Source organism: Pteropus alecto, unplaced genomic scaffold (assembly GCF_000325575.1).
Source record: "Pteropus alecto unplaced genomic scaffold, ASM32557v1 scaffold413, whole genome shotgun sequence".
Lineage (NCBI taxonomy): Eukaryota > Metazoa > Chordata > Mammalia > Chiroptera > Pteropodidae > Pteropus > Pteropus alecto.
The window spans coordinates 1,923,321-1,949,087 of NW_006434120.1; the positions used below are offsets into that span (position 1 = coordinate 1,923,321).

Genomic DNA, 25,767 nt, shown 5'->3' on the forward strand with positions numbered 1-25,767 from the left:
GAAGTGCATATTAGATAGCCAAGTAGACATGCTAAGTTAGAAGATGATTATTTGAGTTTGGAACTCAGGAGAAGAGGATTATGCTAAAGAGGTAGGTCCAGGAAGCAGTTTATCCACCCTTGGAGTACGTAAAATCTCACCAAGGGAAACAGAAGAAAAAGCTTAAAACAAAACCTGTAAAGTGCCAAAATTAGAGGAGATATAGGTTCAGAAAAGGAGATTGAGAAGGGAGAATCCAAGAAATAGGAAAAAATAGAGAAGCATTTATTGTCATGGAAGCTGAAGGGAAGGAAAATTGAGAGGTTGGTGGTCTCAGTACTTCTTAAACAGATCAGTCAAGAGGATTAGAAAGGTTTTGTTAGTCTTTGGTTATCTTTGCAAGGGCAATTTTGGTGGAGTAAAGGGGGCAGAAGACTAAAGAAGTGGATTGAAGAGTGAGAGATGAGAAAATGGAGACAATGAGTGTAAACAACCAGTTGAAGACGTTTACCTGTGAAGGGCAAGTGGGATATGAGGGTGGTGGCTAGACAAGGTTATGAGGCTTAAAATGGTGATTTTGCTTTGTTTTTAAGAGAGATGAGCATGTTCAAATGCTCGTGTGATCAAGCCAAAAGAGAAGGGACCATTTGAAAGTGAAGATGAGAAAAAGCATAATCAGCATAAAAATCACTGAAAAGGCTGAAGGGAATGGTTCAGATCCCAATAAAAGAATACTGCTTCCAATGAAGCAGAATGAGTATGGGTACAGGTTTAATGGTGGGAAGCAGAGCAAGTTCCCATCCCACAGCTCTGCTTTTCTTTCCTCTGTGAAGCAGGAGGTGACATATACTGCTGAGAGGAAAGGAGAAATGGGGACAATAGGAGATGTGAAGAGAGTGGGGAAGATTTGAATCATCTTTTGTGGGAGAAGGAGAAAAGATTGCTAGGCAATGCTGAGATCCAGGTACAGACGGTGATTGTGCCCTCTCTGCAGACCTGGGTCACATTTCTCCGGCAGTGCTCACTCCAGATGCAGGTCTGGAGCAAGCAGGTAGATACAGAGTCATCAGATGTGACTGAGGGTCAGCTATGTCCTACCAGTGTCATGGGAGAACACTAGCATGAGAGAATTCAGGGCATTGGTAAAAAGTGGTACATTATGGGATATAAGTTGGATAGATAAGAAAATGAATATATAGAAGGCATCTAATTAATAGGAAGGAAAAAGCGAAAGAATCGCTGGAGTAAAGTCTGGCTGAGCTAAAGAGCAGTAGCAGGAGTACTGCAAAGGTAAAGGCTATGCTTCTCTATCTCTGGATTTGTATTTGACTTGAGAGGCAACTGGTAGATAAGATCTTCCTTCAGAGTGGAGAAACGAGGCATTGGGAGGCCAGGTTCTTGCCAGGTTATCTGCTTAGATATTGAAGTCATGCACTGCAGCCCTTCTCAAATTTTGATGTGAATCATGTGGATCACCTGGGGGTTTAGTTAAACTAGATCTAATTAATTTAGTTGGGGTGGGGCTTTTGATGAACATTTCTTGCAAGCTCTCAGGTGGTGCTCATACTACTTGTCCACAGACCACACTTTGAGTAGTAAGGACCTAGAATGATATCCTGAGTGACATGGGGGTAGGAGGATGTCTGAACCAGGTGCCAGAGACATCCATGACCACAGAGCTGTGCCTGGAGATCAATAAAGATAGTAATGAGAAGAGAGAGGATGAGTAGAGTGACATAGTTGACCCTCAAAAGAGCAAGAGGGTTTTTGGGGGGTTTTGTTTTGTTTTTTAATAAGAGTTCATGGAAAAAGGACTTCGAGGTGGTTCTGGGATGTGAAGGAACCAGTGATTCTACATCCATGGAGAGTGTTTGAGAGAAAGCAGTTTCTACTTCAGATCTGAAAAGGAGAGCCATTTTTTTTTTCAGTAAAGCTACAAAGTTAACAAAGGAGTTGTAGAAGATATTAGTAAAGTTTGCATATCATGGAATAGAATTTAAGGAGTCAGAGTTGGAGGGACTTTTGTGGGGATGAGTTTACATTTTGGACAGTAAGTGTGAGGGAGGTAGAGACGAATTCAGCTTGGTGTCCTGGAGGTTTGGCCAGCAGTCAGGGAACTTAGAATCAACTGCTTTCTATGGACAGCAAGTATAATAATCTAATGTTAAGTGGCAAGGTGGCAAGCTTTTGTCTAGTTGTCTAAGGAGTTGAAGTGGGCACCAGGTTCTGCATTGCTCAAGTAATGAAGACCATGTGGATGGGTATAAGAAAAGGGTATACTGTGAAATAATCTGTTTGGTGGTAGGTTACCTGGAGAACATTGAACAGTTTAAAGTCTCTATGTTTACTTTTGACTCTATATGATAATAGATGGATAAAACAGGTTGGAATGATCTAGGTCTAAAGAAGGATAATTATGATAATCTTGATCCTATATATTTCCCTAAAGCATTAAAACCCTACTTGTTCAATGTGCTGTGGAATAAAACAGAGAACTAAAAGCTGGTTGAAGTTGCCCCACATCCCCCTGACCCAAGGGCAGAAATTGTACAGATTTTGTAAATATTGTGAATGTTTGATGTAGAATCTACAATATTTTTGGCAAAGCTTAGGAACTATATCACATTATTTATTAATTTGCATCAGTCAAAGTCAGTTGTGATTTGCTATAATGATGTTTCTTTGTAGCTTTCTTTACTGTGTGCTTTGAAATTCTCTCATCATTTTTTCCCTTATTTTTGTTTTTAGTTTCAGAAGCCAGTAATGATTCAACAATAGATGATGTGGTTGAAAATCATGTTGCTGACCAACTTTCATCAGATATTACACCAAATGCTCTGGATACTGAATTTTTGACATCTTCTTCAGCCAATTTACTAGAACGACCGACCAATCATACAGAGGCTCTTGGTCATGACCATTTAGGAACTAATGACCTCGCTGTTGGCGGATTTTTAGAAAATCATGAGGAGCCAAGAGATAAAGTACAGTGTCCTGAAGAGAATCTACCAGCATCCTCACTTAACAAAGGAAAGAAATTGATGCATTGCAGAAGCCATGAAGAAATCAACACTGAACTAAAAGCACAAATAATGAAAGAGATCCGAAAGCCAGGAAGAAGTATGTATAATTAGAGACAAACCTCAAATATGATTTCTGTGTGTGCTCAAAAGAAAAAAAGTTAAATTAAAGGACAGATCTGATTCTAAATCAATCTTGAATGATATGTAAGCTATGTAAGGTTTGATTATTTAGCTGACAAACACTTAACTGAATATCTGCTATATCCAAAGTACTGGACTGAGTGTGGTAAGTAGAGGGGACTGAGAGCATAGGAAGCACACAGATAAGTTACACATAGTTCCTACCATGATAGGAACCCATAGTCTAGAGCAGCAGTCCCCAACCTTTTTGGCATCAGGAACTGGGGCTCCTATGGGAATCTAATGCCTGATCTGAGGTGGAGCTGAGGCGGTGATGCTAGTGCTGGGGAGTAGCTGCAAATACAGATGAAGCTTCGCTCTTAGGCCCGCCGCTCACCTCCTGTTGGGCAGCCCGGTTCTTAATAGGCCACGGACTGGTGACCACTGGTCTAGAGTATTCTTTTAACCAGTAACTGGAATTTTAAAAACCAAAAGATGTGAATGTTAAACGACTTCATGTTTGTAAAGTTTGTTGCATAGTGCCTGCCACTGTGTTTAAGATTTAAATTGTGATGGCGAGTAGGGATATGTTTAGGTTAAAAAGCTAAAGTTATGAAAACTATTATGTGACTACAAAAGAACATTGTGGGATAAAATTTCAATATTATTGGCATTCATTTAGAAGGTGCTGACAGATCACTTGCTGTGATGGTACAGTGACCCATGGGTGGTCCAAAAGTGGATAAGATTCAGTCTTTGCCATTCAAGATCTTATAGTCCTTGGCAGAGTGTTTTGTGAAAACTTGAAACTGAAATAGCACTCTTAATCTGTTTTATTTTTTTCCTACATGTACCCCCAACCTCTGTCTCCCCATGTTAGCTGTAGTTTAGAATTTAAATTATAAAGATGGCTTTTTGTTAAGGCAACATGCTTCTTACTTTTCAGTGGCACTACCAAAAACCTATTTATTCATACGTCAAATCTTTGATACCTTAATGGGAACTTTTACCAAAAAAAGCAGTATTTGACAAGTTATTTTATCTTTTTTTGATATATGATGAAATATATGTATAATAAAGTCTTCAATGAGCAGTAAAAATTTTATGTAAAATATTTTTGTTTTCGTCTTAGTATATGTTGACGTAGTAAACTGCAATAGAAAAATATTGAATAAGAGCGCAAAGGAAAGCCACTTAATTTTTTTTTTTGCTTCTCTTGTTTTAAGAATATGAAAGAATCTTCACTTTACTGAAGCATGTGCAAGGCAGTTTACAAACAAGACTAATATTTTTACAAAATGTCATTAAAGAAGCATCAAGGTAAATAATCTATTGAATATTATAGTCAGTATTGTTTTAACAGTATCTATTTTGTACTCATGTTGTTATGCTTATATATGACACATTCATATATGTACTTTTGTCTTTTTTAGTTCATTTGTAAGTTCATTTAAAAAGAAACCATATACAAATTCTTTAGAAATTATGAACCTTTCCTCTCTATAAATTACAGATATTTGCATAATTCTCATTTATTCTGCTCTATGGCTTTTTGGTCTCCTTTATATTTTATAGCCTTTAATTTTTCTCCTTTTGGTATTTAGACTATGGTTAATATTAATCAGCAATTAGAAATAACCTTAAAGACAGTATTTTAATGCAGTTTGTATGTGGGAAAACATGTAATTAAGGGGGACCAGAGTCAGTAAGTAAGGGGACCAGAGTCAGACAAATGGGCCTTATTCTGATTGCTTCAGTAGCCCAGGATTATGAACTTTTGTACGAGGAATGTGGATCAAGATTATAAATGGTAACTACATAGTGCAATTAACTGAAAAGCATAGTTGTATGAGTTTAGCGAGTACAGAAAAGCCTTTTTTATTTTTTTCTTTAAGACTTAGTATTGTAAGAAGACTTAGCGTTTATCTTATCTGTCCTTCCAAATATAACCATTCTTTAATTAGTCTCCCAGTTTCTTCTATGTTACACTTAGAGGTTGTTTTAGAGCAGTTAGTTCTCTTTCTTTTTTTTTTTTTTTTTTTTTTTGTGAGTGGTTAGAGTATATATAGGTCACTTTGAATATGCAAGATAAGGACATAACTTTTCACATTATTTGTTTTGAGTATTTAACCTACTCTGCTCTTTATGTAACATTCTGTCAGCTCAGACTTCATGGATTTAGTTATATTTCTGGTGCCTGCACTCTACTTCTGCCACCTTTTAGAGAGTTGTATATTTTATTGTGGCTATTCATTAGTTTACAAGTAGAAAGGAAGTGGGTATTAATTGGGCAATGTCTGGGGATATTCTAAAAAGTACCAGCAGTATTAATACTTACGTAGACAAATGCAATTTTAGTGTACTTATTACTGGAAAATTTTTTAAATTACTGCTTAAACTTTAACTGTTATATTCTCTCCTCAAGATGTCGATAATTATCCTTGATTTGCCAGCTGTCAAATTATAATGGCAGAACACCGTGGTTTTTAAGTGCTACTCATTTTCATGTCTTCTTCCATTTTCTGGGGGATTATATTCATACTTTGTTCATATTCCTTTCAACATTTAACTTTCAAAGAGCATAAGAAGAAGCTATTGGAATCATTTCTTTGGGAGCCCTAATTTTGCTGGAATATTTTAATCCTTGTATACATGAGGTTTTTTCCTTTTCCCTTTTTTCCCTTTTTCTTTTTGATTGCGGAAGGAATAACCTATTGCCCATTGTACTTAGGCCTAGATTATTTGTTTTAGGAACAAATTATAATACTGTACTGATAAAATTATTTGCTAATCTTCCAGCAGATTTTATATATCATAAAGTTGTTGAATTTTAATTTTCATTTCACTTTGAAAAATCTTCCCAAGGCAGTTTCTCTCTTAAAAAAAAAAAATTATAATGATATATAACTTTATACATTAAAAAGAAATTGAGAGTGCTATTATTTTTTTATACAGGTTTAAAAAACGAATGCTAATAGAACAACTGGAGAACTTCTTGGATGAAATTCATCGAAGAGCCAATCAGATCAACCATATTAATAGCAATTAAAAGAAAACAGAATGTGGCCACTTATTTCAGTATATCTTCTCCAAATACAAAGTAAATGCAAGACTGTTGTGATCTTGCATTCCTTTTTGACATGCATTGTTGGCTATTTGAAATACTAAGAGCAAGTCTTCAGATCCTTTTCCCATCATTTTACAGTGACCTTTTCTTCATTTTGGTTTATTTTTGTAATGTGAAAAGTATCACTCTAAAAAACATTTTTATTTAACAAACTAAAAATATTCCTCCAAATCTCTTGCTTGTCATTGACTCTTGCGTGTCAATTTCCCTCAGGTTCTATTTTCTTAAACCAACCTTTAAAATTGTCACCTCTGTTAAGGTTGAACTTTGCCAAAAAAATAAAAAAGAAGTTACTTTGTAATTTTTGGGGAAAAAAGCACATACATTAAAACTAGGTAATGTTTTGTATATACAGTTATTTTGGATATATTATTGTAAGTTGTACAAATGTATTTTGAAGAATATTTAAGAAAAGCACTTTTGTTATTCCATCAATAAATGCTCTATTTTACTCTTGTGTGGTTTAGGAAATAATCACATTTAAAGTACTCATTTAAAACCATCTTAAGATAATGGAATTTTAAAAGCCTTGCTTTTTAGCATTGGAAAAATATACCACTTGAAGTTCATCTTTGTTAAACTTAACTGTAATTACATGGTACATAATCTGCATTGTCTTTTTACTATATGTTCTTAGTTTTTGTCGGCCACACTAACGTACTCCCATTTCTGCCTAGATAATGGAAATGACAGTATCTGTGGCAGATAGGCAGACACTTTAAAAGCTGTTTAAAAAGCAGACACCTCTGGACTTCATTGGTTTCCTTTTTTCCTTCAGTCCTTTTTCCTTTATCACGAGGATTGTGGATGGCTCTAAGTTGAAACCGTTAGGGAGTTTTAAGTATGAGGTACCTCACATACTCTGAAATGTCTAGTCTTCAGCAACTTGATGCCATGATTATAAAAGCCCCGTAACAAATTGGGGGATAAAAAGGGATCTCTTTGTTTTGATCTGTTATTCTCACACTTAAACTCTCCATTTTATTTAGAAGCTAAATGGAAAGGAAAAACATTTAAGATGACTTTGCTCATTTTCCATCCCCCCTAATTACCCAGGATAAGGAAAACTAACATTATTCATTGCCCGCTGTCAGTAAAATGGCCTCATGTGTCCTTACTGAGAACATGACCCTATTACCTGACTCATTCACCATTCATAGATCACTGCTGTGCCTTGTAGTGCTTTTGGGGTAACCAGTAGAAAAAGGTTAAAATGCATTTAGATTAGGAGGGTGAAATAAATTTATAAAATTATAGTAAAATTGAAATATTTTTAGGTTCATAACATTTGAAAATCACCCTTATCTTTTTACACTTTAGCAGAACATTTTTTTAAATTTCAAGGGTATAGCAAAATGAAATTGTAACTTTTTATGAAGAAAAGCATAGATGAAAGTGGAGAACATGTTTGAGATCTGTTGATTTTAGTCTAGGGGATTTGAAACTCTTCCAATACTGAAGACAAACCCTGTCAAGAAAAAGAAGCATATATAATGTTATATAGTATTTTCATATGCAATTCCTTAAACCTTTTTTACCTCTACAAAATACCTTCAAGTAAAATGGGATTTCATTTAATAGATGAAATTGTTAAGGTGACGTTGCTAATTCAGCAAGAGCTACACAAAATCCAGAATATATTGTCTGGTCTTAAATTACATATATTTAGATTGAAATTAATGAATGGAAAGGATTACAAGTCATTCAGATAAAAGTTCATGCTTACCAAGAATATTTAGGAAAGGGATTTAGTTTATTCTAATATTTAGCAGCTTATCAGAAAATTATTCTTTCCATTTCACAGATCACTCATGAAATAATAATCCTTTAGCCCCTTGGCCTTTAATCCATTTTTTGGGATGAACCTTAATGAGAATTAGGAAGAAGCAGCTAGTTCAGTCTCATTTTGTCCTTAATCTCTCTTCCACCATATTCTATACCCTCAACCTAAAACTTAGTTACAAGGTTTGAAACTCATTGAAACTCAAGCTTAATAGCCCATCTCTAAAAGATTTTCTACATTTTAAGGAACTGGGCATATTCTGTTAGTGAAATACTATATAATTCTTGTAATCAAAAGGGAGGGGTGTATATCTGAAGGGAATATCTTTTGGGCCCTTTAGATCACTGGATGACTTTAGGCTAGACAAATGGTATTTTCCAGCGGTTTAATCTTAAGGTTGAGGCTGTTTTTCTTAATGGTCTCATATGTGTCCCATTTGTCTATTGAGTCATTTACCCTTATTAGTAAGATTGATCAATTTGATGTACTGAAGGTTGAGACATTTTTAATCTCTTCAATACCCGTCACCAGAGGAATGGCCACTTTACCTTGTGATGTGGGCAAGTACCTCTCAGAGGTAAATAAATTCACAGGGACTATATTTAGATGTGCGGCGGATTATGGCACTGGTTTTAGATTAGTCTTATATTTTCATTCTCTGTTTACTAAGGTTATTCTACAAACTTATGTCACTGGAATAGTGGTATGCCCCTTCCTACAAAGATTTTATTTCATTTTTATGCAGTTGAATTCCAAGAGAAATTGTTGTCGTTTAAAAACTGTCATCAACCTTTATTGGCTATCAGCTTTTGACAGTGATCTTTCTGTTCAAATTTAGTCCTGCCTCTTTCTTTCTTAAGGGAGTGGAACCTGTCATTTTTTTCATCTTTCATTTTTTCACATTTATCCTAAGACAGGGCTTTCTGTTGCCTATTCTGAGTGATACGTGACATTTTCATCTAATATATATGGGATTGGGATGGTCATGGTGAAATACTAGCAGGATATATTCTGTTGATGGACTTTTTCCTCCCCAAATAATCCTTAAGTAGATTATTTCCTAGTGAATGATTATTTTCATCCTTTTTTGTCACAAAAGTGTTTCTTTGATTTCTAGCACAAGTTACAGCAGTATGCAAATGATTCTCAGATAAAATGATGTTGACAGTATTTCCTTAATTTGTGTAAAGCCTATGCGTAATTTTCATTATTCTAACTTGACTTTTTTCTCTCCATAAATAAAAATAATGCCTGATGTTTAGTTAAAGTAGATCCACTTTTGCTTGATTTTGTTAGTCTTGTTCCATTCTATTTCTTTTAACACATTGTTTAGACTTGCCAACAACTCTTTACTGAGAATCTCTTTTTCTTCCTAGGCTGATAAAAAGATTGTCAGAGTGGGGAGGGAGAACATTAAGAGGAGTAATTTGAATACTTTGTTCAATGTCGTTGATGCTAAAGGACTTCTGCTTGTCATTCTGATGTGCTAAGGCTTTTCCTGTACTGTTTTGGGGGGAAGATTAAGATGAAGTTTTATAGTGAGAATTACAAGGGCAAACATTTGTTTTGTAATTTCAGCGAGCTTGAGAAAATCAACAGAAAAACTATAGAAATCCAAATGCATTCACTAGAATATTAGGGTTGCTGAGAGTCAGAAGACTACTTGGTTACTCTAGTAGCCTGAAGGAAATATTATTTTTCCTACAATGACCAGAAAGCTGGGGAACAACTGGAAAAAGTCAGAATCTATTATTTATTTTACTTACATGAATTTTCTAAGTCTCCCCAGAAATGACAGTCTGAATTTAAAAAATCTACATCAACTACAAATGACCAGAGAGAGAGGTGTGAAAAGAAAATCCATGGAGGAGGATATTAGTTTCCTTTGTAGTTAGGAAATATTCCCTTTTCTCAGGATCTATGACATGGCAACTGGGAAGCTTCTGAAGCACCGTAGAAACTAGCATCGCTTAGAGGAAATGCTTGATTTAGGCTACAGTGGACAAATGAGCCTTTGTTGCTAAAGAGATGCTAATAAATACTTAATTTATCTGAATTCTATCAAAAATACTGTAATACCTGTGTTAGGTTCTCTCAGGAAGAAGATGAATGGCCGATCAGCTTTAAAAAAAGGACTCCGAGACCTTTTCAGTAACAAAAGAGCTGCAGGAAAGATAATAGAAGAATCCCATTGCACTTTCTATTCATTTGAGGAAAGTCATTAAAATTGGATATGAAATCAGTTATATCCTTTGATTTTTTGAAGAAATAAAGCATCTTACTGATATTTAGAGTTATGATGGGGTAAATGGGGAACTTAAAAAGATACCACTTAGTGAACCCTGTATCTTATTTTTTAAATGTTTCATGGAATAAATTTCTTACTGAAGGTAATTTTCAGAATGGCTCTATTCCTTGTTTATGGGGATCATGGTACACATCTTTTTCAGAATGGATATCTCTTTTTTCCTGTTATTTGTCAAAAACTTTGCTCTTTGTTAACATTGCTTTCTTTAAAACTGCCCTCCCACATTGGGATGTGGACTTTTCAGTGGGAAGTTTTAGAAATATGACAATTGAACTGGATAAATCTAACGAAGGTAAATATGGGCAGCAGTGTGACCAGGTATTGCTGACTTTCCCTTATGAGCATACCTGTGGCTGCAGATGCCTTGGTGCCTTCCTCTGAAACCTCAATCTTGGCTTTGTGGATTGCTTCGGAAACATAAAAGTCGTCTTGGCCTAACCCCAGGAAATAAAAATTTGAATTGCTTATTGCATTTTTGATGCATTTAGTTTGAGGATTTGAGTACATTTTTAAAGAAAGCACTGTGCTTAGTTTCAGTCTCATGCTGCCTACTGTCTAGCTAGGGAGAGATTTGTTTGGAAAATAACCAATATTTGATACAACTTTCACAATCTAAAATTTGACAAATTACCCAAAAACCCCTAATTAACATTCAGAGCTGTGCCCCATTTTTTAAAGTTATTTTTAAAAATCATTTCTAGTTAATATTTACAGCTTTCAGCCAGTATTTCTGAAACTGGTGGTATAAGAATCGCCAGCGTATGTATTAAAATGCAGATTCTGGAGCCCAGAAATCTGTATTTTAAGCCGAGATGATTTTCCTTGAATGCTTTCTTGGACTGCATTTTAAGAGCCACATTTAAATGACAAAGTCACACTTTTGTACTATAGGCTTTAAAAAGCATAATTCAGTGTACCGAAAATATGTCTAATGCAGGACTGCATTCTGTATACTGAGGTGTATCAGCTATGCAATTAGCTGGCCTCATAGGCTAGAATCTGCCAAGAAAATGAGAGGTTAGAACTATAACAGTTTTATGCCAACAGTTTTAAAGATAAAGCCTAGCAACTAGGAATATGAGTGATAAGGGAACTGATAGAATTTTGTAATTTAACCATTAATCATTTTTAAACAACTCTATGAAATGGTACTTGATGACACAATAAAGAATAAAAGTTAATATTTAGAACTAGAAAAAACTTCAGAAATCATTCCATCCAACCTTTTCATTTTAGAGTGCTGTTAAGTCATCTGAGGTCACACACTTGATGAGAGTTGGGCAGATGCAGGTTTTCTGACTGCAGTGCCCATTGCCCTGCATCCCTCCACACAAACTACCACCTTTTGAGAAGTATTCTAGTCAACTCTAGTATGCCACTGGAAAGGAACCTGAGGTGTGAATCTTACTCATTTTGGTGTACATGTGTTTTGAGAAAGTTTTATTTTAAACTAGTATTTAAATTGTTTTGCATTTTTCATGCATTTACAAGGAGGTGGCAAATGAATGTCATTAGAGAATAAAACCAGCCCACAGTATAGAATATGCAGCATTTAACCCATCTTGTAAATTTCGTATATGCAAGAAATTGTGAGTTGGCCTAATTCTCTCTAAGGAACAGTTGTTTTCTAGCATCAGTCAGGGGTGCAAGGGGCCAGAGAAAGTGAAAAATCAATGGAAGCACTCACCTGGCATCTCTTGTCCTAAAACCAGTAAAGAATCTGATTATTCTAGCAGTTAGTCTTTTTCTGTAGATTTTTTTCAAAAAATATTTTTCTATAATAATTGTGGATAAAGAATGGTTTTTTGATGACCATAAGAAGGTTTTACTAATCTAACTTCATTACTATCTTGTATGGTATCTGAACATTTTAAATAATTGTTAATGAAATGAGCAGAGGTTCACTATGAAACCCTTTATTAAAGTATAGTAAATGTTTTTATGTTAGAGTCCAGGCATCTTGGCACAATATGAGAAATGGGACCACTTGATATGAATGAATCTGGTTAGATGGACTTAGCTATTTCAGTTTCTTGAGAATGCCAACTGATGGGTTTCATTTTAATAGCTTTTCTTCCTCACAGTACAGGAATGGTCAAATGACCATTTTTTGCATAGCCATAAGCCAAGACCCATAGCCTATCAGGACTTAGCATCCATATCTCTTACATTTTATCTCTGAAAAGAGTTAAAATTTCAGAAGACTGACATTTGTGGTCAAAGTAAGAATTTAGAACAACTAGTTGGCATAAGTGTTTTGGGTCACTAAGTATGTCCTAAATGTGACATAATTCAGCAACTTGATTGGAAGTGCCATGTAATAAAATTTGTGTTGTGACCCTTGGGGGCAGGGTGGAGGAGGGGAAATTCAGGAGTCATCTATGGGTTTGTGTTTTTCTTCTTGCTTGATCTTGTATTGCAGATACCTATGTGTTTAATTTTGTTAAGTAGCTATTGAAATGTGCAATGAATTAAATCAACCTAAAAGAGGCCAAGCACAAAGGATTCTCCTGGCTTTGGTCTCATTCTCTCCTGCAGTGTTAGCAACCATTTAGTGCCATTGAGGTCATACAGCTTGTTTTCCCAAAATTTGTTCCCAAGACTGTATACAGGTGCTGTAAAAGAGTTCCTTGGTTAACTAAAATGGGACATGCAGGTTGAATTGTTTTGTGCTTTGTTTTCAGTAATGGATTTCTCAGAGCTGCTAATTTGCTAATGTTCGCAGTGAGTCCTACAGGAGGATCATAATGTGTAGTGTTTAACTATGGAACCATCCACACCAGCCCTTCTCCAAATCTGCCAGATTAGCATTCTGGGGAACATAACTTTGGGAAACTATAGCATACCATAAACCCATTCACTCCTATATAACATTTCAATATCCAAAGCAAAGGAGTAAGATTCTTCCTTACTCTCCCTCTTAGCATACTCTTCACCCTTCTTCTGTAACATCTTCTAACATGTTTACGTGTTAACCTTACTTTTCGGATTCTAGTTCCTAGGAGACAAAAGCTATCTCACTAATTTTAAATATTTTGTACATTGTGCAACCAGTATAACAATGGTTATGTGTAGTAAATGTCGGATCAATGATTATTAGACACTACTCACACTTGTACATGTGTTTCATTTCTCCATAAAAACAGCTGCCTTAAAGTTCTTTAATCTGATTTCACTTGTAAGGATGTGTTGGCTGGTATCTGTAAAATCATAAGGGTGCAGGATAGAATGGGTCTTGGGTGAATCTTATCAGATGATTTTTTCTATGGCCCTTTTGTTTTGTTAGTGAGACTGCCATTCTTTGCCTGTGCTTGGTTATACTCAAAAGGTTTAAGAGTCTTCATAACTTGACACGTGTAAACACAAGATTGCAAAATGTGAATGAATGTTCCTATATTTGATTTCAAGCTTCATGCAAAGCAAGATAAACATATTGTTTGTCTTTAAATTATTATTACTTACTATTGGAAAATTTAGTGGCTTTAAAAAAGTTATCACCAGAATTTGCTTCTAGTTTCTTTCTCATCTTTTTTCACTTAATTGTAAAAGGTGGACAGTGTGTGTCACATAGCATGCAGCCTAGGACAAACAGAATGCAAAAAAGAATCTGGAAGGGCCTCTGAAACTAGGCTGTGTTAGTTGCTTTCTCCATTCCTCTAGCCCACTCCTCACACCTTTCTTTGTCTTTTGCCCCAGATCTATTGAGATATAATTGACATGTAGTTTTATGTAAGTTCAAGTTGTACAAGGTAATGCTATATGTATGTGTTGTGAAATGATTACCGCAATAAGATTAGTTGACACATCTGTCACCTTACATAGTTACAATTCTTGTGTATTAACTTGTCAGATATATTCCCTGAGCAATTTTCAAATATACAACACTATATTGTTAACTATAGTCACCATTCTATACATTACATCCCCTGAACTTATAACTGGAAGTTTCGTACCCTTTGACAGCCTTCACTTACTCCTCCATCCCCATTGCTTTCCCTGCCCCTGGCAAATACCAACTATCTTATGTTTCAATGAGTTTAGTTTTTTTGTTTGTTTGTTTTTTCAGATTCTGCATGTAAGTGATATATAGGATTTGTCCTTTTCTCTCTGATTTATTTCACTCAGCATAATGCCTTTAATTTTTTTTATGTTGTTGCAAATGGCAGGATTTCCTCCTTTCATATATATATTACAACTTTATCCATTCATCTGTCAATGGACACTTAGAATTTTTTCTATGCATTGGCTGTTGTAAATAATGCTGCTATGAACGTGGGGGTGCAGATAGCTCTTTGAGATAGTGATTTCATTTCCTTTAGATATATACCCAGAAGTGGAATTGCTGGATCATATGGTAGTTATATTTTTAATTTTTTGAGGAATCTCCATGCTGTTTTCCACAGTGGCTGTACCAGTGTACGGTCCCACCGACAGTGCACGAGGATTCCCTTTCTCCACATCCTTGCCAGCATTTGTTAACTATCTCTTTTATAATAGCCATTTTAATAGGTGTAAGGTGATTTTGTGGCTTTTGATTTGCATTTCACCGATGATTAGAGATGTTGAGCACCTTTTCATGTACCCATTGGCCATTTGAATATCTTCTTTGGAAAAGTGTCTATTTCAGATCCTTTGCTCATTTTAAAATTAGATGATGATGATGATGATGATGACGATTTGCTATTGAGTTACAAGTTCTTTATATATTCTAGATATTAGTCCCTGAACAGATATATGGTTTGCAAATATTTTTTTCTATTCTATAGATGGCTTTCTTATTTTTTCAGTTGTTTCTTTGGCTGTGAAGAAGTTTTTAGTTTGATATAATCCCACTTGTTTATTTTTGCTCTTGTTGCTTGTGCTTTTAATGTTGTATCCAAAAAATCCTTGTGAAGACCAATTTCAAGGAGATTTTTTTCAATGTTTTCTTCTAGAAGTTTTATAGTTTCAGACACGTTAAGTCTTTAATACATTTTGATTTCATTTTTGTGAGTGGTGTAACATAGGGGTCCAGTTTCATTCTTTTGCATGTAAATATCCAGTTTTCCCAACACCATTTATTGAAGAGACTATCTTTTCCCCATTGAGTAGTCTTGGTTCACTTGTCAAATATTTGTTGAATGTATATGCATGGGTTTATTTCTAGGATCTTAGTTCTGTTCCATTCATCTATGTGCCTGTTTTTAATGCCAATACCATACTGTTTTGATTACTATAGCTTTGTAATATAGTTTGAAATTAGGTTTGTTCTTTCTTTGGATTGCTTTGGCTATTCAGGATCTTCTGTGGTTCCATACACATTTTAGATTGTTTTCTCTACTTCTGTGAAAAATGACATTGGAATTCTCATAGGGACTGTATTGAATCTGAGAATTGGTTTGGTATATAGAGAGTTAACGATATTCTTCCGATGTATGAAGACAGGATATCCTTTCTTCCATTTATTTGTGTCTTCTTCAATTTCTTTCATCAGTGTGTTGTAGTTTTCAATGTAGAGATCTTTCACCCCCTTGGTTAAATTTATTCCTAAACATTATTTTTGATGCAATTGTAAATGGGATTGTTTTCTTAATTTTTTTTACAGATAGTTTATTGTTAGTATATAGAAATGCAACTGACATTTGTGCATTGATTTTATATCCTGCGACTTTATTGCATTTGCTGAGTAGTTCTAATTAATTATGCACCGCCGTTACAATACTAGATAATTAGATTTTGACTATATTTACCATTAACAGTAATTTCCGAACATTCATATGTTTTTATAATGTTAATTAGCATTTTAAAATTTCAGCTTGAAGAATATTCTTTAGCCTATCTTGTAAGGTAGGTCCAGTGGTGATGAACTCCCACAGCTTTTGTTTGTTTAGGAACAGCATAATCTCTCCTTTAATTTGTGAAGGACACCTTTGCCTGCTATATTCTTCTTCTTCTTCTTCTTTTTTTTTTTGTCAATACTTTGAATACATTATCTCACTCTCTCCTAGAATGCAGAGCTTCTGTTGAAAAATTTGCTGATCATCTTATGGGGTTTTTTTGTGTGTAACTTGTCTCTTCTCACTGCTTTCAAAAGTCTTTCTTTGTCTTTGATTTTTGACAATTTAATTACAACATGCCTCAGTGTAGCACTTTTTTGGGTTCAACCTATTTTGTATTCTTTGGGCCTCATGAATCTGGATGCCCGTTTCTATCCCCAAATTTGGGAAGTTTTCATTCATTATTGCTTTAAATAAACTTTCAGTCCCTGTCTCTTTCTCTTCTCCTTCTGGGGTTTGTGTAATGTGTATATTGTTTCTTTTTTATGTATGTTTCCAACTCCCATAGGCTTTCTTCACTCTTATTTTCTTTTTGCTCCTCTGATTAGATAATTTCAAATGACTTATCCTCTATTTTATTGATTCTTTCTTTGGTTGAGTCTACTGTTGAAGCTCCTTTTGAATTTTTCATTGTAGTCATTGTATTCTTCAGCTTTAGAATTTCTGTTTTATTCTCCGATGGTTTCTATTTCTTTGGTGAACTTCGCTTCTTGTTTGGGCAGAACTTCTGGCCATGCCCAATAGTCAGGTTGGGCCAATAGCCCTGCAATCATCTATGGAGGGGTGAAGTTGCAGGCTCTAATCTGGCAGGGTGGTATCAATGTTTAGATGCCATGAATGGGCTGCTATAGGCTAGGCTCTGCAATTGCTGGTTAGGTGGGGGTCTCAGGCCATGCTAACCAAATCAGGATGGTGTTACTGGCTGGGCTCTATGTTTATGTGGGGCCACAGGCTGTGCCCTGAAGTTCAGTGGGACTGCAGGCTGGGCTCCACTGCTGAGTGGGGTTGTAAGCTGGTTCTGTGGCTTGGGTTATTGTGGGCTGGGCTACGAGGCTGCCCAGGATTATTGTTCCCTGATTATATGGGGCCAGGGGTTATGCTCAACAGTTGGTCAGGGCTACTGGCTTGACTCTTTGCCCAAGCAGGGCTATAGGATGGACTTCTTCGCTATCTGGGTTCTCTGGCCAGACTTCATGGCTGGGTAGGACTTAAGGCTATGCTCAGCAGTTGGGTGGGCTTGTGAATTTGCTTCCCTGCCTCAGTGGAGTGGTAGTATGGCTCACTGAATGGGGACCCAAATCAGGCAGCAGTGCTAACCAAGCTCTCTGGCCAGACAAGGCCAGCAGCTCTTCTCTCTGCAAATTGGCATTGCTGCTGGCTGGGGTCTTTTGCTGAGGTGCTACTGCAAGTGGGAATATGGTTGGCCAAGGTTTGAGGGATGCTACTGTAAGCCTTGCTCTTCCTCCCTCTCCATCTCTATCTGATCCCCAGTGGTTCCTGTGATGTGAGACCTGAGTGGGCCTGCCAGGAAGCACCTTATAATTCTGGATGAGCTGGATACTTACCTTGGGCTCTCTTTTCTCACTGGAGAAACGGTAGGCCCCGGGGAGCTCTGTTGGTGCAGTGCTATGTCAGCCTGGGGGAGTGGTGATGCAGTCAGGGTGTAGCTGTTCCTCTCACCCTTCTAATGTAGTCCTTCTTAGTCTCTGTTTCAGAGGGGTGCTTCAGCCTCATCCCTGGGAGCTGGGATTTTCACAATGGTGACTTGTTTATGGATAGTTGCTAGCTGATTTTCATGAGATGGGGACTGAAGTTGGAAAGGACATCTCACCATCCTGATGACCTATTGCAGTTCTGAGCAACCATCGGGTGTGGCATAAGTTAACGTCAGTGTACAGCCAAACAGCTATGGGTGGTTTGCTCATTTAAGTCATAGTAACAGGGAGCTTGTGCTTTCTACTGAGCATATTGGAAACTAACTACTCCTCTATAAAAGTCATGAATAAAATAGTTTTTTTTTTATGTTTCAATAGCCCAAGGACTATTTTTTGGATTAGGAAGCATGGGATCGATTGCTCAAGAAGTACATCTCTAGCTGGTATCTTTAGTGTAAGTGAAACTGAAATTATTAAAAGCTTCATGACATGCAGTGTCAAGGATATTTGAAGGGAAAAATTATACCCTGGGCTGAGTTGGGCCTTGAAATGATATTGAACAAGTATTTCAGGCAGCAAAAAAGGATTTGATGCCATGAAGGAAGAGACGAGTGACTCTGAAATGGGGATAGAGACTTTGAGTAAAATGATTCTGGGCTTTGGAACCAAATTGAAAAGAAAAGGCCAAATGTTCTCCTGTGGTTGTTGAACTTCCACCAATAGTACAAACTGCTTAGTGACCTCTCGTTAATTATACGAAGGAAGGCCAGCATTTTCTGATTGTTTACCCTCTGGTAAGCTTTCTGCTGCTGTTTTGCTATATGTTAAAGAATTTCATTTCCACAAGTAAGATGTGAGGTGGGTGGTAGCTAGCCTATTTTAGAAATAATGGAACAAATTATTTGCTAGAGAGATTCAGTGGCCATGTCTCCAGAATTAAGTCAACAGCACACTTGGGCACAGAAGTGACTCGTCTCTTGATTATGTTCAAAGAAGAGCTATTGGAAAGCAATATTTTAGTTGGCACACTTTATCTGTAAAGTGCCAGATATTAAATATTTTGGCCATTGAGGGCCATACGGTGTCTGTTGCAACTGCTCGATTCTGCCATTGGAGCAGGAAAGCAGCCATAGATACTTTGTAAATAAATGGGAGTGGCAGTGTTTCAATAACACTTTATTTATAAGAACAGATGTTGGGCCATCATTTTGTCACCCCTACATTAGAGGAACAAAACTTTATGGGAGAAGATTATAAGGCTGGCATGTTTTATCAATAGGAAACGTGCATGCAAGTTTTATACTTGGCACATATTAACTGCTCAATAATTATTTACCTAGCCTGATCCACAAGCCTATATTTCCAGTGGTTTAAACAAATACAAGTAGAATTTAATTGCATTTTAATAAAAGAGGTTAGGTATCAAAAAAATTCTTTTTAAACTAGGTTGATTGTTAGATCTTGTCAAACAAGCTTAAGGGCTTCGAAAGTCATTATTGATGGGAGAGCCGCACGGTGTGGGTTAAGCTCTGTCCTGTTTGAGGACACAGGATAATGGCATTTTAAGATGTACTTCTATGACATAAAGGCAGAGATTTAAGAACTATGAAGGAACAATCAGTAAGTCCTAGTAGTGAACTACATGTAGTAGTGTGGAAGAAAAGGTCGAAAACGGCCCCAAAGTTCTGAACCACAATGATCTAAAGAACAATGGTACTGCCTTCAACAACAGGGATGTCATGGCTCAGTTCTGGAATTTCAAAAAGACACCACGATTGGATTTTTCATGTTATTAATGATAGGATGCACTCAAGTTCTCCATCCTTTGCTCTTTCCTTGCCCTCTAGTCTTCCCCTGCAGGGCCAAATTATGCCTGTGTCACCAGGGGAAATTTCTGATTGAGTCATCCAACCAAGTCAACAATATTCAGTGGGCATCCACTGTGCGCCAAGCATTGTCAGAGGCACTGAGTCCATACACTTGACTATTGCTTTGTTTATCTCTTTGCATGTTTAGGCAATGAGTAGAGAGTTGGTTGATTTTAAATACTCTAAAATAGATTCTTCCTCTTGTGTTATATTTGATAAGTAACTCTGCCCGTTAGTCTGGTCACATCCAAAGTTCAAGCCAAGACTTTTCTTGCAGACCAAACTCCCATTTTTTTTTTTTTTTCTGTGATTGCTTTGATTCTGAGTTAAGAATTAGAAAAATTCTCTCTGTGCTATGAGGTTCTAGCATTCAAAATAGAGACTCTCAAGCTCACTGGGCAAGGAAAATGTCAAGGCCAATGGATATGCCTGTGGTAGTGTCATCTTTGTACAGATAATTTACTTCTATGTAGAACAGAAATAAACCTGAGCCTTTGGAGTTGGCAATAGTTTAGCTAATGGTCTCCTGAGAGGATTCTGGAATGTAAGGCTCTGGCATTCCACTCTCTTTTAATATTTGATGTACGTCCCTGTCAAATCATAGGCAAACACAGCTCTTATTGATTAGTAGTAGCATGTCTACTATGGGCAAAGAAATTTAATACAGACTCTGAGAAGGAGATTATTTTAGGGCAAGATTATACATGCATAGGTAATTTGAAGAAAAGTTAGATGGATGAGGGAAAGTTTCAAGGTTGGCTCATTAGAAGAGGACAGAGTAGGTACAGGGAGGGAGAGAGAAACAGGATGATGGTGAGGCTGGCATGAGAGTGGGAGGTCAGAATCAAGAACTGTGTTGTTGCACCAATATCTCTGGCATGCTCCTGGTCACGATGGGCAGAGGGAAGGTGAGTTGTAGTGTGTCCTATGGTCATTGAACTCACTCTGAAGGTGATCTCCGAAAATGATACTTAGAGGTTTCAAGAAACACCCTTCCTCTGCAAAGTGTAACCCCAATTCAACTGTTCTCAGAAGCAACAAATTCTTATGTAATGCAAAGCACTTTCTTTATTCTTTTAAATAATGTTAACTTTGGCTGATTACCACTGAAAATTCTGTAAAAATAATGAGAATCCTTTAATCGAATTAGAAAACTTCCTACAAACACAATGACAAAAAGCTTGGAAGAACTGTCGTTACCTGAAATTCCTTTCAAGTTAGCTTTGAGTGGATCAAAAAGATCGGTGACTCCCCAAGAATTTAAAATATTTTTTAAGTTGTAATGATTTTGGATCCTAAATCTAAAAAAAAAACAAAAACAAACCATCAACTTTTACTTAAAATTCTTATTCATATTTTTATACACACCATATATACAACCAAACTCTCAAGTTGGAAGTAAGGGTTCTCCGGGATCATTTCTGGCTTTATCTTTCGTTGGTCCTTCCCGTAAACTCTACTCTCTGAATAACCTAACCATAATAATCTAATCTCTCCTCTTTACCTTTGCATCGGCTGTTCTTCCCAGGTGTCCTCCATCTCCCTTGATTGTCTTTGATTTATTAACTTTTTCTCTAAGCCCAATTCAATTGTTATCCCCTCCTCTCCAGCTGTTTTGTGATCTTTGGTTATTAAAGCCCCATTTACACTTTGTTTTACTCATTTGATGTATAGAACATTTCCTATTATGGTTACTTATATTATAAACTACTTGAGATAGGAGGCAATCCATCTCAACTTTTTATTCCCTAATAATTAATATTTACTGAGTGATTTTCATGTGCTAAGCACTAAGAAAAGTATTTTATGTGGATTATTTTGTTTCATGTTCGCATAACGATGTTATTATTATCCTCATTTTACAGATGAGAAACTGAGGCTTTAAAGAGTTTAAGAAACTTGCCCAAGATGACATAATGAGAGCACGGTGGAGCTCAACTCAAACCGAGGTTGTCTGAGTGCAGAGCTTGCCTTCTACGCTTTGCTGCCTCCCATCTCGTGTGGCATCTCACACAGAGTAGGTGCGGAGAAGTTGTTGACTGACTGATAATTAATAGACTGTCTCATTTAATATGTTTATATTCATTTGCTAAGACATATTTTCGTGTTTGCTGTGTGTAGTGTGTGCCTTTGACGCACAGCAGAGAAGAAATACAAGTTAAAGCTTTGGTTTTCCCAGTAAGTCCTGAGAGGAGAAAGAATTAGCATACTAACTTTGCAATATTTTCCCAAGGGCAAAGTATCTAAAATTTTACCATTGAGCATCTTTAAAAGGAATTTTGAAATTATTTTTCTTTGAAAATAAAAAAAGTTCAAAATGGAATTTAGATACTCTTTTTCTCTAAACCATGCAGAACTTTTAGGAGAGTAAAAATACTGGACAAGACCATTTAATATCAAAGATCTTCATTGCCATGTGAGGCAATGTTACCAGTACAAAAGTATCAGATTTTTTCATAAATGGATGTTTTGGATCTTCAGAATAGTTTCCAAAAGAAGGTACATGCTTTCTTCAAGTCGATGCTGACATTTCTCAAAACAATTTTTGATTGCCTCTTCTGAAAATTTTTAAATAGTTAAAACACATCTTTTGAAGACCCTTAATGCTGAGAAGTAGTGGTTAAGAGCACGATCTTGGGACTCCAGTGCTCGTGGTTGATTCCTGGCTCAGCTTCTTATTAGCTGAGGGACCTGGGACAAGTTACTTTACCTCTTTTGGCCTCAGTTTCCTCATTTGTGAAACAAGCCTAGTAGTGTTTAGTTCTTATCTTTGTGAAAATTAAGTGAAATCATGCATGCAACGTGGTCAGAACAATGCCCAGCTCAGCTCACACATTTTATCATTACCCTTGTGGTTTTATTTTTTCTCAATGATATTGAGAAAGAGCTATGGGATGTCTGAAGCCAAACATGGCAATTGATGTAGTTGATAAAACTGGGTAATGTTTTTAGTAATGAAGGATAATAGTAAAAGTAAGTTATGATAATAGTAAAAGTAAGGTGTGGCTATGAAGGTCGGTCCAGAAGAAATGCTACGAAAATGTCCAGAGTTAAAAAAACACTCTTTACCAAAACCAGGATATCACAAGAAAACTACAGACCAATATTCATTATGAGTAGATGCAAAAATCCTCAACAAATACTAGCAAATTGAATCCAGCAACATATAAATCATACTAGAACCAAGTGGGATTTACCCGAGGAATGCAAGGTGGGTTCCATATATGAAAACCCATCAATGAGAGACACCATATTAATAGAATAAAAGACAAAGGCCACACGATCACCTCAACAGATGCAGAAAAAACATTTGACAAAATCCAACACCATTTCATAAACACAAAAACAAAAGCCATTCAACAAATTTGGGATAGAAAGGAACTTTTTCAACCAAAAAAGGGCATCTACAAAAAACTCACAGCTAGCATCATACTTAATGGTGAATACCAAATGATTTCCCCCTAAGATCAGGAACAAGTCAAGGATGCCCACCTCTTCCATTTAACCTTGTACTGGGGGGAATACAGGGCAATTATGAAAGAAGAAAAAAGGGACATAAAATGCATCCAGATTAGAAAGGAAGAAGTAAATCTATCTCTATTCACAGATAACGTGGTCTTATATGTAGAAAATCCTAAGGAATCCCCTATACACTTAGAGCTAAGTGAGTTCATCAAGGTGACTTGACATAAGATCAAGATATAAAAATCAACTGTTTCTCTATGCTAGCAAAGAATGATCCAAAAATGAAAACCCATTTATAATAACATCAAAAGGAATAAAATATGTAGAAATATTTAGAAATAAATTTAATAAAAGCAGTGCAAATTTTTTCACTAGAAACTAACATCTTTGAAAAAAATTAAAGAAAATGAAAAATCTTGTATTCATAGGTTGAAACACTTAATAATGTTAGAAGCAATATCCCCCAAATTGATCCACAGATTCTACAGAATCCTTACCAAAATCTCAGCTGTCTTTTTGACAAACTAAAGTTGATCCTAAAATTCCTATGGAAATGCATGGGACCCAGAATAGCCAAAATGATCTTCATAAAAAGTAAAGTTAAAGGACTCACACTTCCTAATTTCTAAACATACTAAAAAGCTACAGTGACTGTGTGGTAGTGGCAAAAGTATCATTTATGCCTATAGAATAGAATTGAAAGTCCAGGAATAGACTCAAACATTTATGGTCAATTGATTTTTGACAAGGGTACCAAGAAAATCCAGTGGGATGTATCAATAAATGGCACTGAGACAACTGCATAGCCACATGCAAAGAATGAAGTTAGATCTCTACCTCCTTCCATATACAAACATTAATTCAGAATGAATCAAAGACCTAAATATAAGAGCTAAAACTCTTAGATAAAAGACATAGACATAGATCTTTGGTTAAGCAGTAGTTTCTTAGCTATTACATAACAAAAACACAAGAAAAAAGAAAAAAATAGATTAATTGAACTTCACCAAAATTAAAAACTTTTGTGCTTCAAAAGACATCATCAACAAAGTGAAAAGACAGCCTACAAAATGAGAGAAAATATTTACAAATAATATATCTAATAAGGACTGGTATCCAGAATATATAAAAAGCTATTATAACTAACAATAAAAAGACAAATACCCAATTTAAAAATGAACAAAGGATTCAAATAGATATTTCTCCAAAAAAGATAAACGAATGTCCAATGAGCACATGAAAATTTGCTTGACATCATTAGCCATTAGGGAAATGCAAATGAAAGTCACAATGAGATATCATTTTACACTGACTAGGATGGCTATAATGCAAAAAAAAAAAAAAAAAAAAAAAGAAGGCTTTCTTTTCCTACAGCTGTTGTTACACACACTTATGAGGTCAGATGGGTTGCAACCATGTTGCCTCCAGCCTGAAGAGGAAGCCAATGTACAGAGAAGGGCATTGCTGGAGGACAGAGAAGGTGAATGTATTCTAACAGAATCAAGAATAATTACGGTTCCTGAATGGAGGCTTTATTATAATCCCTACCTTTTAATTCATTATTTGGGAGGCAGTCTTTGTCCTCTTTCCTTGTCTCTTCTCTCCATGAAAAACTTTAACAACTTGTAGTAAAATATACACTACCTAAATGTTACTATTTAAACCATTTTAGGTGTATAATTCAGTGGCATTAAGTGCATTGTTGCATTGTTGTCCAATCATCACCACTATTCACTTCAGAACCTTTTTATTATGCCAAGCAGAAACTCTGTACATTAGATACGAAGAGGGACTTAAAAGAAAAAGGCAAACAATAACAAGTGCTGAGAAGGATATGGAGAAACCGAAACCCTCATACACTGCTAGTAGGAATGTAAAATACTGCAACCCCTGAAAAAACTGTCTAGTGGTTCCTCAGAGTAAAAATGTAGTTAACACTTGACCCCACAATTCCATTTCTTGATATTACCCAAGATAATTGAAAATATACATCTACACAAAAATGTGCACATGAATGTTTGTAGAAGCCAAAAAGTAGAAACAAGTCAAAAGTGTTTTGGCACCTAAATGTCTATAAACTGATGAAGGGATAAACAAAATGTAGTATATTCATATGATGGAATATTATTCAGCCATAAAAAGAATGAAGTACTAATATATGCTACAATAAGGATGAACCTTGAAAACACTATGTTAAGTGGAAGAAGCCAGACACAAAAGGCCACACTGTATGATTTCATTTATGCGAAATGTCCAGAATAGACAAATCCATAAAGGAAGTATATTAGTGGCTGCCTAGGGCTGTGAGTGGGGGAATGTGAATGACTGCTACTGGGTATGGAGTTTTTTTTTTTGGAGGTGATGAAAATGATCTGGAATTAGATAGTGGTGATGGTTGCACAACTTTGCCAATATACTAGACTTCTAAATTTTGCATTTAAAAAAATAAATTTTATGGTATGTGAATTGAATCTCTTTTTTTTTTTTTTAAAAAAAAAAAAGAAAACTTCCTTAGAAAAGCACAAACCACACGCATGGTGATTAATCAACAGCTCCTTGAAGGAAGGGGCAAAATTCACTCTGGAACTATGAGATCTGGTGGATTTTAAAAACACATATATCA

General features: G+C 35.9%; 2 protein-coding genes across 3 annotated transcripts in view; one reads left to right on the top strand and one right to left on the bottom strand.

Annotated features, from left to right (window-relative positions):
* Positions 1 to 9,304, top strand: part of INTS6 (integrator complex subunit 6) — an 83,481-nt gene extending 74,177 nt beyond the window's left edge. The window contains exons 16-18 of one of the 2 annotated variants that reach the window (XM_006909007.3): positions 2,728 to 3,099; positions 4,349 to 4,442; positions 6,078 to 9,302. In XM_006909007.3, the coding sequence (XP_006909069.1) occupies positions 2,728 to 3,099; positions 4,349 to 4,442; positions 6,078 to 6,171 (560 nt within the window). In that variant the 3' untranslated portion in view covers positions 6,172 to 9,302. Of the gene's footprint in view, positions 1 to 2,727; positions 3,100 to 4,348; positions 4,443 to 6,077 lie in introns of both variants that reach the window. The other variant, XM_015587110.1, reaches the window with a different exon arrangement.
* Positions 7,674 to 25,767, bottom strand: part of SERPINE3 (serpin family E member 3) — a 61,562-nt gene continuing 43,468 nt past the window's right edge. The window contains exons 10-13 of the mRNA XM_015587099.1: positions 20,880 to 20,980; positions 10,688 to 10,774; positions 10,112 to 10,195; positions 7,674 to 7,717 (exon numbers count right to left, since the gene is read on the bottom strand). Of these exons, the coding sequence (XP_015442585.1) occupies positions 7,674 to 7,717; positions 10,112 to 10,195; positions 10,688 to 10,774; positions 20,880 to 20,980 (316 nt within the window). The remainder of the gene's footprint in view (positions 7,718 to 10,111; positions 10,196 to 10,687; positions 10,775 to 20,879; positions 20,981 to 25,767) is intronic.